The sequence below is a fragment of the Heloderma suspectum genome, chromosome 6 (genome assembly GCF_057233095.1).
Source record: "Heloderma suspectum isolate Gila_16-S chromosome 6, 16-S_ref, whole genome shotgun sequence".
In the NCBI taxonomy this organism is placed as follows: domain Eukaryota; kingdom Metazoa; phylum Chordata; class Lepidosauria; order Squamata; family Helodermatidae; genus Heloderma; species Heloderma suspectum.
Window position 1 is genome coordinate 82475659 of NC_139463.1, and position 12287 is coordinate 82487945.

Sequence of the window (12287 nt, forward strand, 5' to 3'; positions counted from 1 at the left end):
AAGGCTGACTGCAGGGACGCAAACAGCAGTGGCTACAGTCGCCGCCATTTGCGTCCCTGATAGCCAGCGGCCAGATGTCCGGCTGCTGGCGGAGCTGGCTGGCGGCTCCGCAGAATTGCTGCGGAGCACAGCCGGCTGGCCAGGATTCCGGGGGGGGGAGGAACGGAGCGCCTCCCCCCCATCCAGGATTCCAGGGGGAGGGACAGAGCACCTCCCCCCCCCACCATCAGCATAATACGCGAAAGGTAAGTGATTTTCGTACATCCCTAATTACATTTCACACATCAATTCTGATTTCTTTTTCTCAGCTCCAACCATATCTACATGATGGGACAACATAATCAGACCAATGTCAGAGAGTTTGTGTTTGTGGGATTCTCCAGAGAGCGAGGAACCAACCTATGCCTCTTTGTAACATTCCTCTCCATGTACCTTGTTACCTTGGCAGGCAACGTGCTCATCATCATAGCCATCCGCATTGACCCACGGCTCAGCACACCCATGTACTTTTTCCTGAGCAATTTGTCCTTCCTGGACATCTGCTACACAACTAGTGTGGTGCCTCAGTTGTTGGTCCATTTCCTGACAAGTCACAAGATCATCTCTTTTAATTGTTGCATGGCTCAACTCTACATCTCTTTGTCCTTGGGCGGCATTGAGTTTCTCCTGTTGGCAGCCATGGCTTATGATAGGTATGTGGCTGTCTGCCATCCCTTGCATTACATGGCAATCATGAGCAGGCGGGTGTGCATCCAGATGGTGTTGGCTTCTTGGATGGGTGGCTTCCTCAATGCTATGGTGCAGACTGTGTTCACCATGCACCTTCGCTTCTGCAGCTTCAATACCATCAACCACTTCGCCTGTGAACTCCTAGCTGTTATCAAGGTGGCTTGTTCAGACACTTTTGTCAATGAGATTGTCATTGTAGTGGCGGGGGTCTTTGTCCTGCTGATGCCCTGTATCGTGGTGATGCTCTCCTACGTGTATATAATCCGTGCCATCCTGTGCATCCGCTCTTCGGAAGGTCGACAGAAAGCCTTCTCCACATGTACCTCTCACCTGACTGTGGTGACCCTCTGCTATGGCACAGCAATCTTTGCTTACATGAGCCCTAAAGCCAATACTTCACCCAACCAAGACAAGATGGTTTCTATCTTCTATGCAGTGGTTACTCCCATGCTCAACCCTATCATATACAGCTTAAGGAACAAGGAAGTAAAAGGAGCCCTGGCTAAAGCAGTAGGGAATAGTATCCCCTCAGAAAGACATTAATCCATATATAAATTGTGTATTTTTAAAACTCAGTGGTACAGAGAATAGAGGTTTGGAGTTCAATTTTGGCAGTATAAGGGTTGTTATATAGGTGCATGTACTATATCACTAAGGCTGCAATCCCATGCATACTTGCTAAAGAGCAAATCCCAGTGAAATCAGCGAGGCTTACTTGTGAGTAAGTAGGATTGCACTATTAATTATGCAGCACTTGTTGGCTAGTACCTGAATGTGTGAACTGACTCCATTAAAAAGCATTGGACCCTAAGAAAAATCAACTTTGGGAGTTTCACAGAAAGAACATTCCCCAACTACTACTCCTCCCTCCAGCTACCTGTTACCCTAAAAAAACCTTGGCAAAAAGGATATTTGGTTTGTTCTTATTGTGGTTTAATATAATTCTGTTTTGTTTGTTTTTTCTCTTCCTTCTTTTGCTATCATCCTTTTTTTCTTTTTTTCTTTTTAGAATACTGTATTGTTGGAAACTGAAGATTCTGATTATATTGTTGGTAGTGATTATTTTACTTATAAAAATAAAATAAAATAAAATATTTTTTTAAAAAAGCCTTGCCAAAAGGTGGGGAGGGCTCCTGAACAATGTGGAATAGGGTGTGGGTAGGTGGCTGGGGGAGAAGGGGACAGGAAACTTTTCTTCCATGAAGGTCCTTGAGTTAACTTAGCTTAGGATCCAGGGCGTTTTGAGGCGATTATTATTTGTGTTGTATTATAACTGCAATGACTGAATCATATATTCAGATTAATGCTTCCTTTTCCACTCAAGATTGCACATATGAATGTGCAATCATATGTGGACCAGAATCCAGATTCAAAGTCCTGCTTAGCCTTGGCAGTGATTGGAAGTCCCTTGGCTGTCACCATCTCCCAGCCTAATTTATTTCACAGTATTGTTATTAGAGCAAAGCAGTATAGATTATAGCAGATGAGGATTTAAAATGGAGGATCCACAGGGTATCTCCATAATTAGTAGGAGTGCTCCTATTTAGACCCCAGCCAGCCTAGAACAGGTAACTTGTTGCACTTTGGGGGCTCACTTGGGGCAGGGAGGTTGCAAGTGGGGGGAATGAACATGGATACCTCTTTCTTTCTTTCTTTCTTTCTTTCTTTCTTTCTTTCTTTCTGTCTGAACATCCTGAAACATTCTTCTTCTGTTTTATAAAGCCAGTGGTATAGTGGAGGCAGGGCTCGCAGGGATGCAGCCCCGGCACTTTTGCATTAGCAGGAACTCTGATGTCATCTGCCACCCCCCTCAGAATTCCCTGTTCCTTCTGAGCTTAGCTGCGATCATCACTATAGCTGTGGGGGGAATGAATTTTCCAGGCAACAATATATTGTTCCATGTTGGAATGCAAAGTATTTGGGATGACTTGGTCTGGAGTGGGCAATTAAGACCTATTCACTTTAGCAAAGACATGTTCCTGGTGGAGAAGAAAACTCCTAGAAATGGTTTGTTCATATGGATAGGGATGTTGGAGAATTCCACCACACACTCCAGTGAGGCTGGATTCTTTAGAATCCAGCCCCCCGGAGTCTGTGGCAGAACGGAGCAATCCCCGCTGCCAGCCCACAGAATCCCCCTGGGACAGAGCCTACCTGGTGGCAGATGCGGATGCGGCAGCGGTGGCTCTGGCTCATCTTCTGGCCACTGCCAGGCTGCTGCGGCCAGAAATGGCAGCCGTCATAGTGGCCGCCATTTGCATGGCTGCATTAGGCCGTGATAGGCTACATAAATACTTACATAGCCTATCATGGCTGGAAGGGACACAAATGGCAGCTGGCATAGCAGCCACCATTTGTGGCCCGCCACAGCAGCCCGGCAGCAGCTGGAAGTCCGGCTGTGGCTGGCCCTGGCCGGCAGCTCCGTGCAGTCAGCCAGGGAGGATTCCTGGGGGAGGGATGGAGCACCCCCCCATCGCGGAAGCCCCACAACTAGGGATGTCCGAGAATTCTGCAACGGATCTCAATGAGGCCGAATGCCAGTGCATTCGGCACCCCAAGATCCATCACGGAACGAAGCCCCCACCCCCCCAACCCACAAAAGGTGTGCAAAATGGACCACTTACCTGCTCCCATCCATGCTGCTTTGCGAAAGGTGGCCATCCTGTGGCTGCCATTCGCTTCCTCCTCTTCATAGCCGTGATAGGCTACATAAATACTTACGTAGCCTATCACAGCTAATGTGGGGACGCCATTTGCGTACACAGGGTTTTTTTCCCCCTGCTGTGATAGGCTATGTAAATACTTGCATAGCCCATCACGGCTAAATACAGGGATGCAAATGCTATGACAGCCACCATTTGCATCCCTGCAGGGCTGCCCAGTGGCCGGATGTCTGGCTGCAGGCAGCCGGAGCTGGCTGGCAGCTCTGCGGCTTGGCCGCAGAGCGGAGCCGGCTGGGTAGGATTCTGGGGGGGAGGACTGGATCGCCTCCCCCCCTTGAAGATTCCGGAGTGCCTCCCCCACCCACAGAAACAGAACGGAACGGAAGGTAAGTGTTTCATCTATCCCTACCCACAATGCAACAAGGTAAGGGATTCGTACATCCCTAGATATGGATTGACACAGCTGCCATAATAAGCTCCTGTGTTTCCAAATTTACCACTACACCACTGTGTGTGTGTGTGTGTGTGTGTTTCAATCCAGCTGGGTGTGTGGATATTTCTGTTGTGGGTTGGGAGAGATATAATGAAGGAACTTAGGAAAGGCAAATGGGTAATGTTGGGATGCTAAGGGAGCATGTAAGGGGGCTGTTTTAATGAGAAGGGATCTTTGTCCATGAGGGCTAAGTTGAGAGGGTGAGGCTTCCATCATATTTTGGAAACCTAAAACGTTTGTGTGTGAGTGAGTGAGTGAGTGAGTGAGTGAAAAAGATTTTATCACCCCTGCATTTTTTCCCAGACGTCCAATTAAAATTCCCCTGCCTTACTCTTGGCTGCACTGTTTTTGGATTCCAGTTGAAGGCAAGGTTGTTACAACATTACAAGGTTATACAACAAGGTTGTATCTTACAAGGTTGTACAACATTAGAAGGGGGCATGACAGTAACTGTCATGAGGGGACGCTGCACTTCTGAATTTGCCACTACACTCCTGAATATAACAAACAAACAAACAAACAAACCCTAATACAAAAGGGCTTAGGTTTGGGACAAGCTGCCAGACTGATATAAAGTGTGAGTCTGAAGAGAAAGGGTGACCTTTTCCCCTTCTTCGCTTCTGAAACATCCCTGTATAGTGCAGGGTGTGGAGCTGCATATCAACAAGAACCAAGTAGGGGTGAACGAAAGTCACTTACCTTTCCTCGCAGCTTTTTCGCGGTGGGGGGGAGCGCTTCGCTGCTCCCCCTGCGAAGTTCAGGCCGGGGGGGGAGGCTTCCCGCCTCGCCCGGCCGAAATTCAGGCCAGGGGGGGAGGCTTCCTGCCTCGCCCGGCCGAAATTCAGGCCGGGGAGGAGGCTTCCCGCCTCGCCCGGCCGCGAACACGAAAGTAAAAAAAAAAAAAAAGTCCCCTGATAGGCTATGTGACGATTCACGTAGCCTATCACGGCTAGATCTGGAAAGTCAGCCTATGGGGGCCGCCATTATCCGTACACACTTTTTTTTTTTTTTAAGTCACCCGTGATAGGCTACGTGACGATTCATGTAGCCTATCACGGCTGACTTTGCAAATCTTGCCGTGATAGGCTACGTTAATCGTCACGTAGCCTATCAGGGGATGTTTTTTTTTTTTCTTTCATTGCAATGGCGGGGGCGGCAGCCGGTCGAAAGACCGGCTGCCGCTCCCGCCCCACTCGAACACCGGACGAACCGCCAGCCGGACCCGCCGCCGGGAGGGACATTCAGGGAAGGTAAGTCCCGTCCCGGGGGGGCGGGGGGCGGGCGGGGGGCGGAGGATTTCTCCCCGAAACTTGTTTGGGGGGCCGAACACGTTGGCGCTCGGCCCCCCGAAGTTTCGGGGAGAAATTCTCCGCCATCCCTAGAAACAAGCCAAAATTTTTCAAATGATATATTTTTTTTAATGAGATGATTTCTGTTTTGTTTTTGTTTGTTTTTCTCCCCCAGTCCCACAAACACCCTAGAAAAAGGAGGCCATTTTGCTAAATATTCTATAAACTTTCTTCACCATTGTTGTGGGGCAGCCACCATCCCCCTGCCCCTCCAACAACTGGGACCAATACTAGGACAAGGACATTGTGAAGGATGCAAAATGGTGGCCTGGCTTCTAACACAGTTGCTGCTGCTGTTGCAGCAGCAAAAACAAAAACTTTAGGTAGGAATAAAGAAATTGAGCTAATGGCTAATGGTGAGCACTGCTGATGGTGAGCACTATGCCCATGCAGCAGAGGCTGTCATGTTTCCCTTTGCCCCTGCTGTAAAACTTCAGAAGCCAAATGAAAACACAGACAAGAGGCTTCAGTGCCAAGGCTTTTTAATCCACTTAATTCAATGGGTCATTCAGATGCTAATTGTCAGTGACCCACAGTCTACAAAGGCAATACCTTCAGGGACAGGGAGATCAAAGGAAAACTATGAAAGTTGCACCGTCTGAGGAACAGGCAAGCTTGCTGTCCTAACTAAGGGGGGGGATCTGCCTCTATCCCATGAGGACATTTAAGTGCAGCTGTTCCCGCTGGACCAATTGGGCAAATTGCTCCACCCCTGCCATTTCTCTCTTGTCTCTGTGTCTAGCATCTAAGAATTCAGGCTCTGCCAGCCCCCCTTCTCCCTGTTCCCTATCTCTCACAGGGATGGGTGAAGAGTAGGGGTGCACGAAACCCACTTACCTGTCCTAGAAGCTTTTCGCGGTGGGGGGGGAGGCGCTTCGCTGCTCCCCCCGCGAAGTTCAGGCCGGGGGGGGAGACTTCCCGCCTCGCCCGGCCGAAATTCAGGCCGGGGAGGAGGTGCCTCGCCTCGCCCGGCCGCGAACTAAAAAGTTAAAAAAAAAAACACACCCCCGTGATAGGCTACGTGACGGTTAACGTAGCCTATCACGGCTAGATCTGCAAAGTCAGCCGTGATAGGCTACATAAATCGTCACATAGCCTATCACGGGTGACTTTAAAAAAAAAAAGTGCGTACGGATAATGGCAGCCCCCATAGGGAGCCGCCATTCGCGTTCCTTATTTGGTCGCTGTAGTCTACGTAAATCTTTATGTAGACTACGGCGAAAATAAGGGCAACGCAAATAGCGTTTTTTTTTCTTTTATAGGAATGGCGGCAGCCGGTCGAAAGACCGGCTGCTGCTCCCACCCCGGACGAAGACCCGCCGAACCGCCAGCCGGACCCGCCGCCGGGAGGGACATTCGGCAAAGGTAAGTCCCATCCTGGGGGGGGCGGAGAATTTCTCCCCGAAACTTGTTCGGGGGGCCGAACACGTTGGCGCTCGGCCCCCTGAAGTTTCGGGGAGAAATTCACCGCCAACCCTAGTGAAGAGGGGCCTTCTCTATCCAGCTGTGCCTTTGAAGCTCGAGGAGTAGGCCTATACATCTCTGTCCATGCCTGGGAAATTTCCTCCCTCACATTTTGTGGTTCCTCTTCAGTAGGGATGTCAGAGAATTCCGCCACGGTTCTCAGTGAGGCCGAATGCCAGTGCATTTGGCCCCCCAAACTCCATGGCAGAATGGCCTGTCCCCCTGCCCCCCCACGGATCCCCCCCGGGACGAGACTTACCTGGGGCACATGTTCCAGATGGCGGCAGCTCCAGCAGCGGCTTCGGCCGTAGCTGCCGCCATTTGCGTACACATTTTTTTTAAAAAAATAAAACAGACATGATAGGCTATGTAAGTCTTTACGTAGCCTATCATGGCTGAATTCAGGGACGCAAACAGCGGCGGCTACAGCCGCCACCATTTGCGTCCCTGCTAGCCAACGGCTGGATGTCTGGCTGCTGGCGGAGCCAGCCAGTGGCTGTGTGGAATCCCCGCGGAGCAGAGCCAGCTGGCCAGGATTCCAGAGGAAGGCGCGGAGCGCCTCCCCCCCGGCGAGGATTCTGGGGGGATGGACGGAGCACCTCCCCCCCCAGCAGAACCCGGCGGAGCCAGGTAAGCGCGGATTCGTACATCGCTACTCTTCAGACTCTGAGCTACTCTGCCAATCACTGCACTCAGGGGCAACCCTGACAGAGGCTGGTGGCTGCAATGTCAGATGGATTATGAGTCTGCTCTGAGTTTCAGTCAGAACAAATCAGAACTTTGGCCTGATCTGGTAGGGCTCTTATGTTCTTACTGGATTATATACATTGCTCTGTCCATGGTGTTACATAATTTGCTTTGCATACATGTGGTGAACAAACATTTTGAAAAGGAGGGCTGAACAAAATTTGGGTAGTTGATATATTCATCAGTAGGCATTTTATCCATCCAAATGTACAAGAACGTTGCACACTGGCATGGCCTTCATAAATGAAAATGATTTTTTAAAAAACGGCATTTTGAAATCTGACAGTAAATTCTATGAACAATAAATGGTGCACAGTGAATCATATACACAAGTTGGAATCCATGTGGTACTTTTCAGTGGTTTCATTTACTTTAATGCATTATTTTCACTCAATGTGTGACACCGTTTCAAACAATTTTGAAAACATTCCAGTTTAGAAATATGTGAAATAAACTTTATGACTGAGAAATACATGTCTGTTTCTCACTGAATTCACATCTGTTGAATCATACTTCTCCAGGCATTCCTCACATCCTTGTTGCGTAAGGAATATATGATAGGATTTAAAAGTGGGGTCAAGACACTATATATCACTGGAATGAGCCTGGCATGATTTGAGGAATGAATATTATTTGAATTCCAGTAGGTGAAGATGGAGCTACCATAGTACAAAAAGACCACAGTGAGGTGAGATGAGCAGGTGGAAAAAGCCTTTTGTCTCCCTTCTGAAGACCATATCTTTAAGACAGTTGAAATCATGTAAGTATATGATAAAAGGATGCAAACTAATGGGGTCCAAACTATCAAAAGACCAATGGATAATAAGAGAATTTGGTTGAGAGAAGTGTCTCCACATGACAGCTTCAGCACGGGAGGGATATCACAGTAGAAAGCATCTAGGTGGTTGTTCCCACAGAAAGGTAGGTGGAAGGCAAATGTGGTATGCACTACTGAGTTGAGGAAACCACCAGCCCAGCAGGCTGTGGCCAGCCAGAGACAAATGTCTTTGCCAATTATCAGCGTGTAGCGCAGAGGGTTGCATATGGCTACATAGTGGTCAAAAGCCATCACTGCCAGAAGGAGGCATTCAGTTCCCACAAAGGAGAAGAAAAAATATACCTGAAGTACACAGCCTACGTAGGAGATATTGCATCTCTCTGAGAGGAGGTGAGCTAACATCTGTGGGATGGTGGTGGTAGTGTAGCAGACGTCGAGGAAGGAGAGATTCCCAAGGAAGAAATACATGGGTGTTCTGAGCCTCTGGTCCACTAATATCATCATGACAATGAAGGTATTCCACAGCACAGTGAACAGGTAAGTGATGAAGAACCCACTGAAGAGCAAAAGATGCACCTCTTGCAGATTTTTAAAGCCAAGAATGATGAACCCGCTCAAGTCAGTTTGATTTTGTGCCTCCATGTCTGGACAAAACAAAATGTGGTTTTCTGCAGGGAATAGTGTAATGAATGGTGATGAAAGTAAATAGGATGACACTGGAGTTAAAGCAAAGATAAAGCACACAAGATGACAGTGGGGTGATAACTTCCCTTTCAGAGGAGTTTATCCTTCTGTATTGACCAAACTCAAGGATCTTTCCTGCAGAATCATGTGCATTTAACACTTTAACCTTTCTATGTATATTCCCCTCCACCAGAGTTGTTCCACCCAGAAAGAGAACTATACCATAAGCAGGTCCTATAACACTAGAATTAATACAGAGGATTATCTAGAAGGCTGTAAAACTCACCTATATTCTGAAGTGAGAAGGAAACAAAACTAGAATGAAGATATAGACCAGGCATCAGGAACTTTAGGTTTCAGTGGGCCAATTTCTAGCCCCTCGAACACCCCAGAAGCCATACCCATGTTGTGACATACACACACACACACACACGCGCGCAAAACTGCCTCTGCCACCTCCTCTTCTTCCTCCTCCTCCTCCTCCCACAAAAGCCCAGTCTCAGTGACTTGAGCCATGATCATTGGGCAGAGGTGGATGTTAAAGCCACTTCCTCCTCCCAACTATCATGATCCAGGTTGCTGGGATTGGTGGGGAAGAAGCCTTTAACCTCACCCATCCCAGCATCATGGATTGTGATCACTAGGAGGAGGAAGAGGTTTTAACCAGACCCTCCTCCCAGCAATCATGACCCGCTCCCACCAGCCACAAAACAGCTTTTTGACTGGCTGGTGGGAGCAGATTCTGCTTGGAAATGAGGTGCAGTGGGATGACTCCTCTTTAACTTCTAACAGAAATGGCTCTTTTAAAAGGGGATGGCTTCAAATAGAAGTCAGTCCTCTGGAAGCTCTTCAGATAGAAGACTGTCCTCTGTACAAGAGAACACATAGTCACCCTAGTTGCCTGGCATAGAAAAGTATTTGCGGGCGGAAAGGTGGAAATAAAGAGACGGACACAAGTGATGGGTATCAAACTGCACCACATTTATTGATCAATCTGCAAAGGGGACGACATGGGCAGGCAACTAATCTGTGCCAGCCACTAGCTAGGCACTATCATGGGCATCGCAGCTCACCACCCTCCAGGGCTACCCCTTTTGGGTGAGGTAGGCCTTCTCTTGTCACCCTCTCCTGGGCTGCAAAACACCATGTGGGTGAGGTGAGTTGGCCTCACAGGTAACCCTTATTCCTCTATTGGGCTGCCAAACCAAAGGCAGGAGGCCCCAGGCATCACCTGTCACCAAAACACTGCCTCTGAATGCTCACCATCCCTGTTCTCATCAGCGTTGCCTGTCCCCTAGCAGCTTACCTGGAGAAATGTGACCAAAGAGACTTAAGTGGCAGATAGATAGAGCCAAATTCACATAAAGGACACACCCACCCCACCTACAGTCTGAAGTGGGCAAAAAGACCCACCACACCGGCCAATCAGACTGTGATCCAAAAATTCCTACTTGGTCCTCAAAAGAGCAAACAGCAGAACCCACACTGCATACAGGGAGAGTAGGAGGGAGCTGTGCTTCAAAAAGGCATTTTGGAGGGGTCCAGAGAACTAAAAGTGCCTCTTGGGTCCCTCCCACACCCAGTGGCACCACCAGAAACCACCAATTGAGGTCACCAATATCTCTCCTCTCCCCCACCACCAACAATGTTCCCCACGCGGCCAGGCAAGACAGACATGGGGTAGGGCATTTTTTTTAAAGAAACATGGAACTGCTAGTAATTTCAATTTGTTATGTGCCCTTATATGCAATGTAGACATAAACTTTTATGTCAGAGGAACTGACAAATATAACACCCAAACAGTCAAGGAAGGGAGAAAACAAGGGTTGCCACCAGGCAACAATATTTAAATGGAATGTCTCTGTGCTGTGTTTTGTATTGATGTTAGTTGTAGTACAGAAAAACATTCTATTTAAAAGGCATTAATTTAACCTACACAGATCTGACTTACCTTGGTTACCTTGCCTGCTCCAAAGTTGTTTTGAATGTAGACCTGCAGTTCTACTATTGGTGAAATCGAATCGTCTTCATTTGAGCGCTACCTTTAGAAAATGACATGGGCATAAACTGTTGCAAGCACATCTCTGTTAACCATTTCCTACAGTTGCCAGTGCCACCACTTCTTGAGGTGAATGAATTTGAAAGTTCTTAGTATGGAATACTCTGGAGAATCCTGGGGGAAACAAAGTAAGTCTCCATAACAGCCATGACATCCCTCGAGTGCTCGCCCCTCACAACTCTAGCCAGGCCACAGACAGCATTACACCAGGTTGTTAGTACAGCTGTGCTGTGAGTACCATCTGCCTTTCATCCTGTCCTATCAGGCATCAGGAATCTGATGAAGAGACTCTCCAGCCAGTGCACGACACTCACCAAACATCCACCCAAAACAATGTTTCAAAGCAGGACTAGCACAAGAAATTTTGCTCCCAGTGGCCAAGCAGCAAATACATCCCTCCCTCCCAGTCAAGATGCTTTGGACCCATGTCAAGCCAAAATATTATGTCTCCTGAAGCAGAAAATCCCATAAGCACTTCTTGGCATAAAAAATACAATAATCATACATTACATACCTATGCATTCATGACACACACAAAAAGAACTACCTGTGGTGGCTGCCTCACTCTGTCTAATGGTAAGGCTGGCACTGTTTCAAAGCATATTTGGAATGAAAAATAACCCAGGGAAATAAAAGAGTTTTTTATCCTCCTAGCAAGCTATCACTTATCCAGTTCCCAAATCACTCCCTGAATAATAATGATTACCCTGAGATGCCTGTGTCTGCTGATTCCCCTCTTCTGTTTCAGGAGCACTTCTTCTGAAAGTCACAGATGAAATAACCTGTGAATTTTAGTTTGTAATTTCCAGAGTAAATGAGTTTCACCTAATTTAAGATGATGCCATTCTGGATGTATACTTATGCAATGCAAAATACATATTAATGATCCATATTATTATTAGTTATTATTTATTAAATTTATTAATCGCCCATCTGGCTGGTCACCCAGCCACTATGGGTGATGTACAGCATATAATAAAACAGTTTAAAACAATAAAGTTCTACAATTAAAACATTTTCTAAAATACCCTAACCCACCCCAAGTGCCTGCCTGAACAACCGCGTTTTTAATGCACGATGGAAGCTCATTAAAGAGGTGGCATGGCAGAGTTCCCTAGGGAGGGAGTTCCACAGAGTGGGGGCCACCACAGAAAAGGCCCTTTGATATTATCAAATCTGGATAAGCTGCATCTGGTCCACTAAAACTATTTCACCAAGCCATACAGACCCCCCCCCCAAAAAAAAACTGCTTTTGTTGGCTGTGTGGTTACTTTTGGTCCAAAAGGCTTTGTTATTTTTTTCAGTGCAGCAATTAATGCTT

At 47.6% G+C, this 12287-nt stretch overlaps 2 protein-coding genes across 2 annotated transcripts; one reads left to right on the forward strand and one right to left on the reverse strand.

Moving 5' to 3' along the window:
• Nucleotides 1–327: 327 nt before the first annotated feature.
• On the forward strand, nucleotides 328–1272 carry LOC146341504 (olfactory receptor-like protein OLF3). Its single transcript, XM_084807499.1, has one exon. The coding sequence runs from the start codon at nucleotides 328–330 to the stop codon at nucleotides 1270–1272; it is 945 nt and encodes a 314-aa protein (XP_084663625.1).
• A 6666-nt stretch (nucleotides 1273–7938) lies between these two features.
• Nucleotides 7939–8865, reverse strand: LOC146341505 (olfactory receptor 5V1-like). The gene has a single exon (XM_084808361.1). It carries the CDS (start codon nucleotides 8863–8865, stop codon nucleotides 7939–7941), a length of 927 nt encoding a protein of 308 aa, XP_084664487.1.
• Between the last annotated feature and the right edge of the window lie 3422 nt (nucleotides 8866–12287).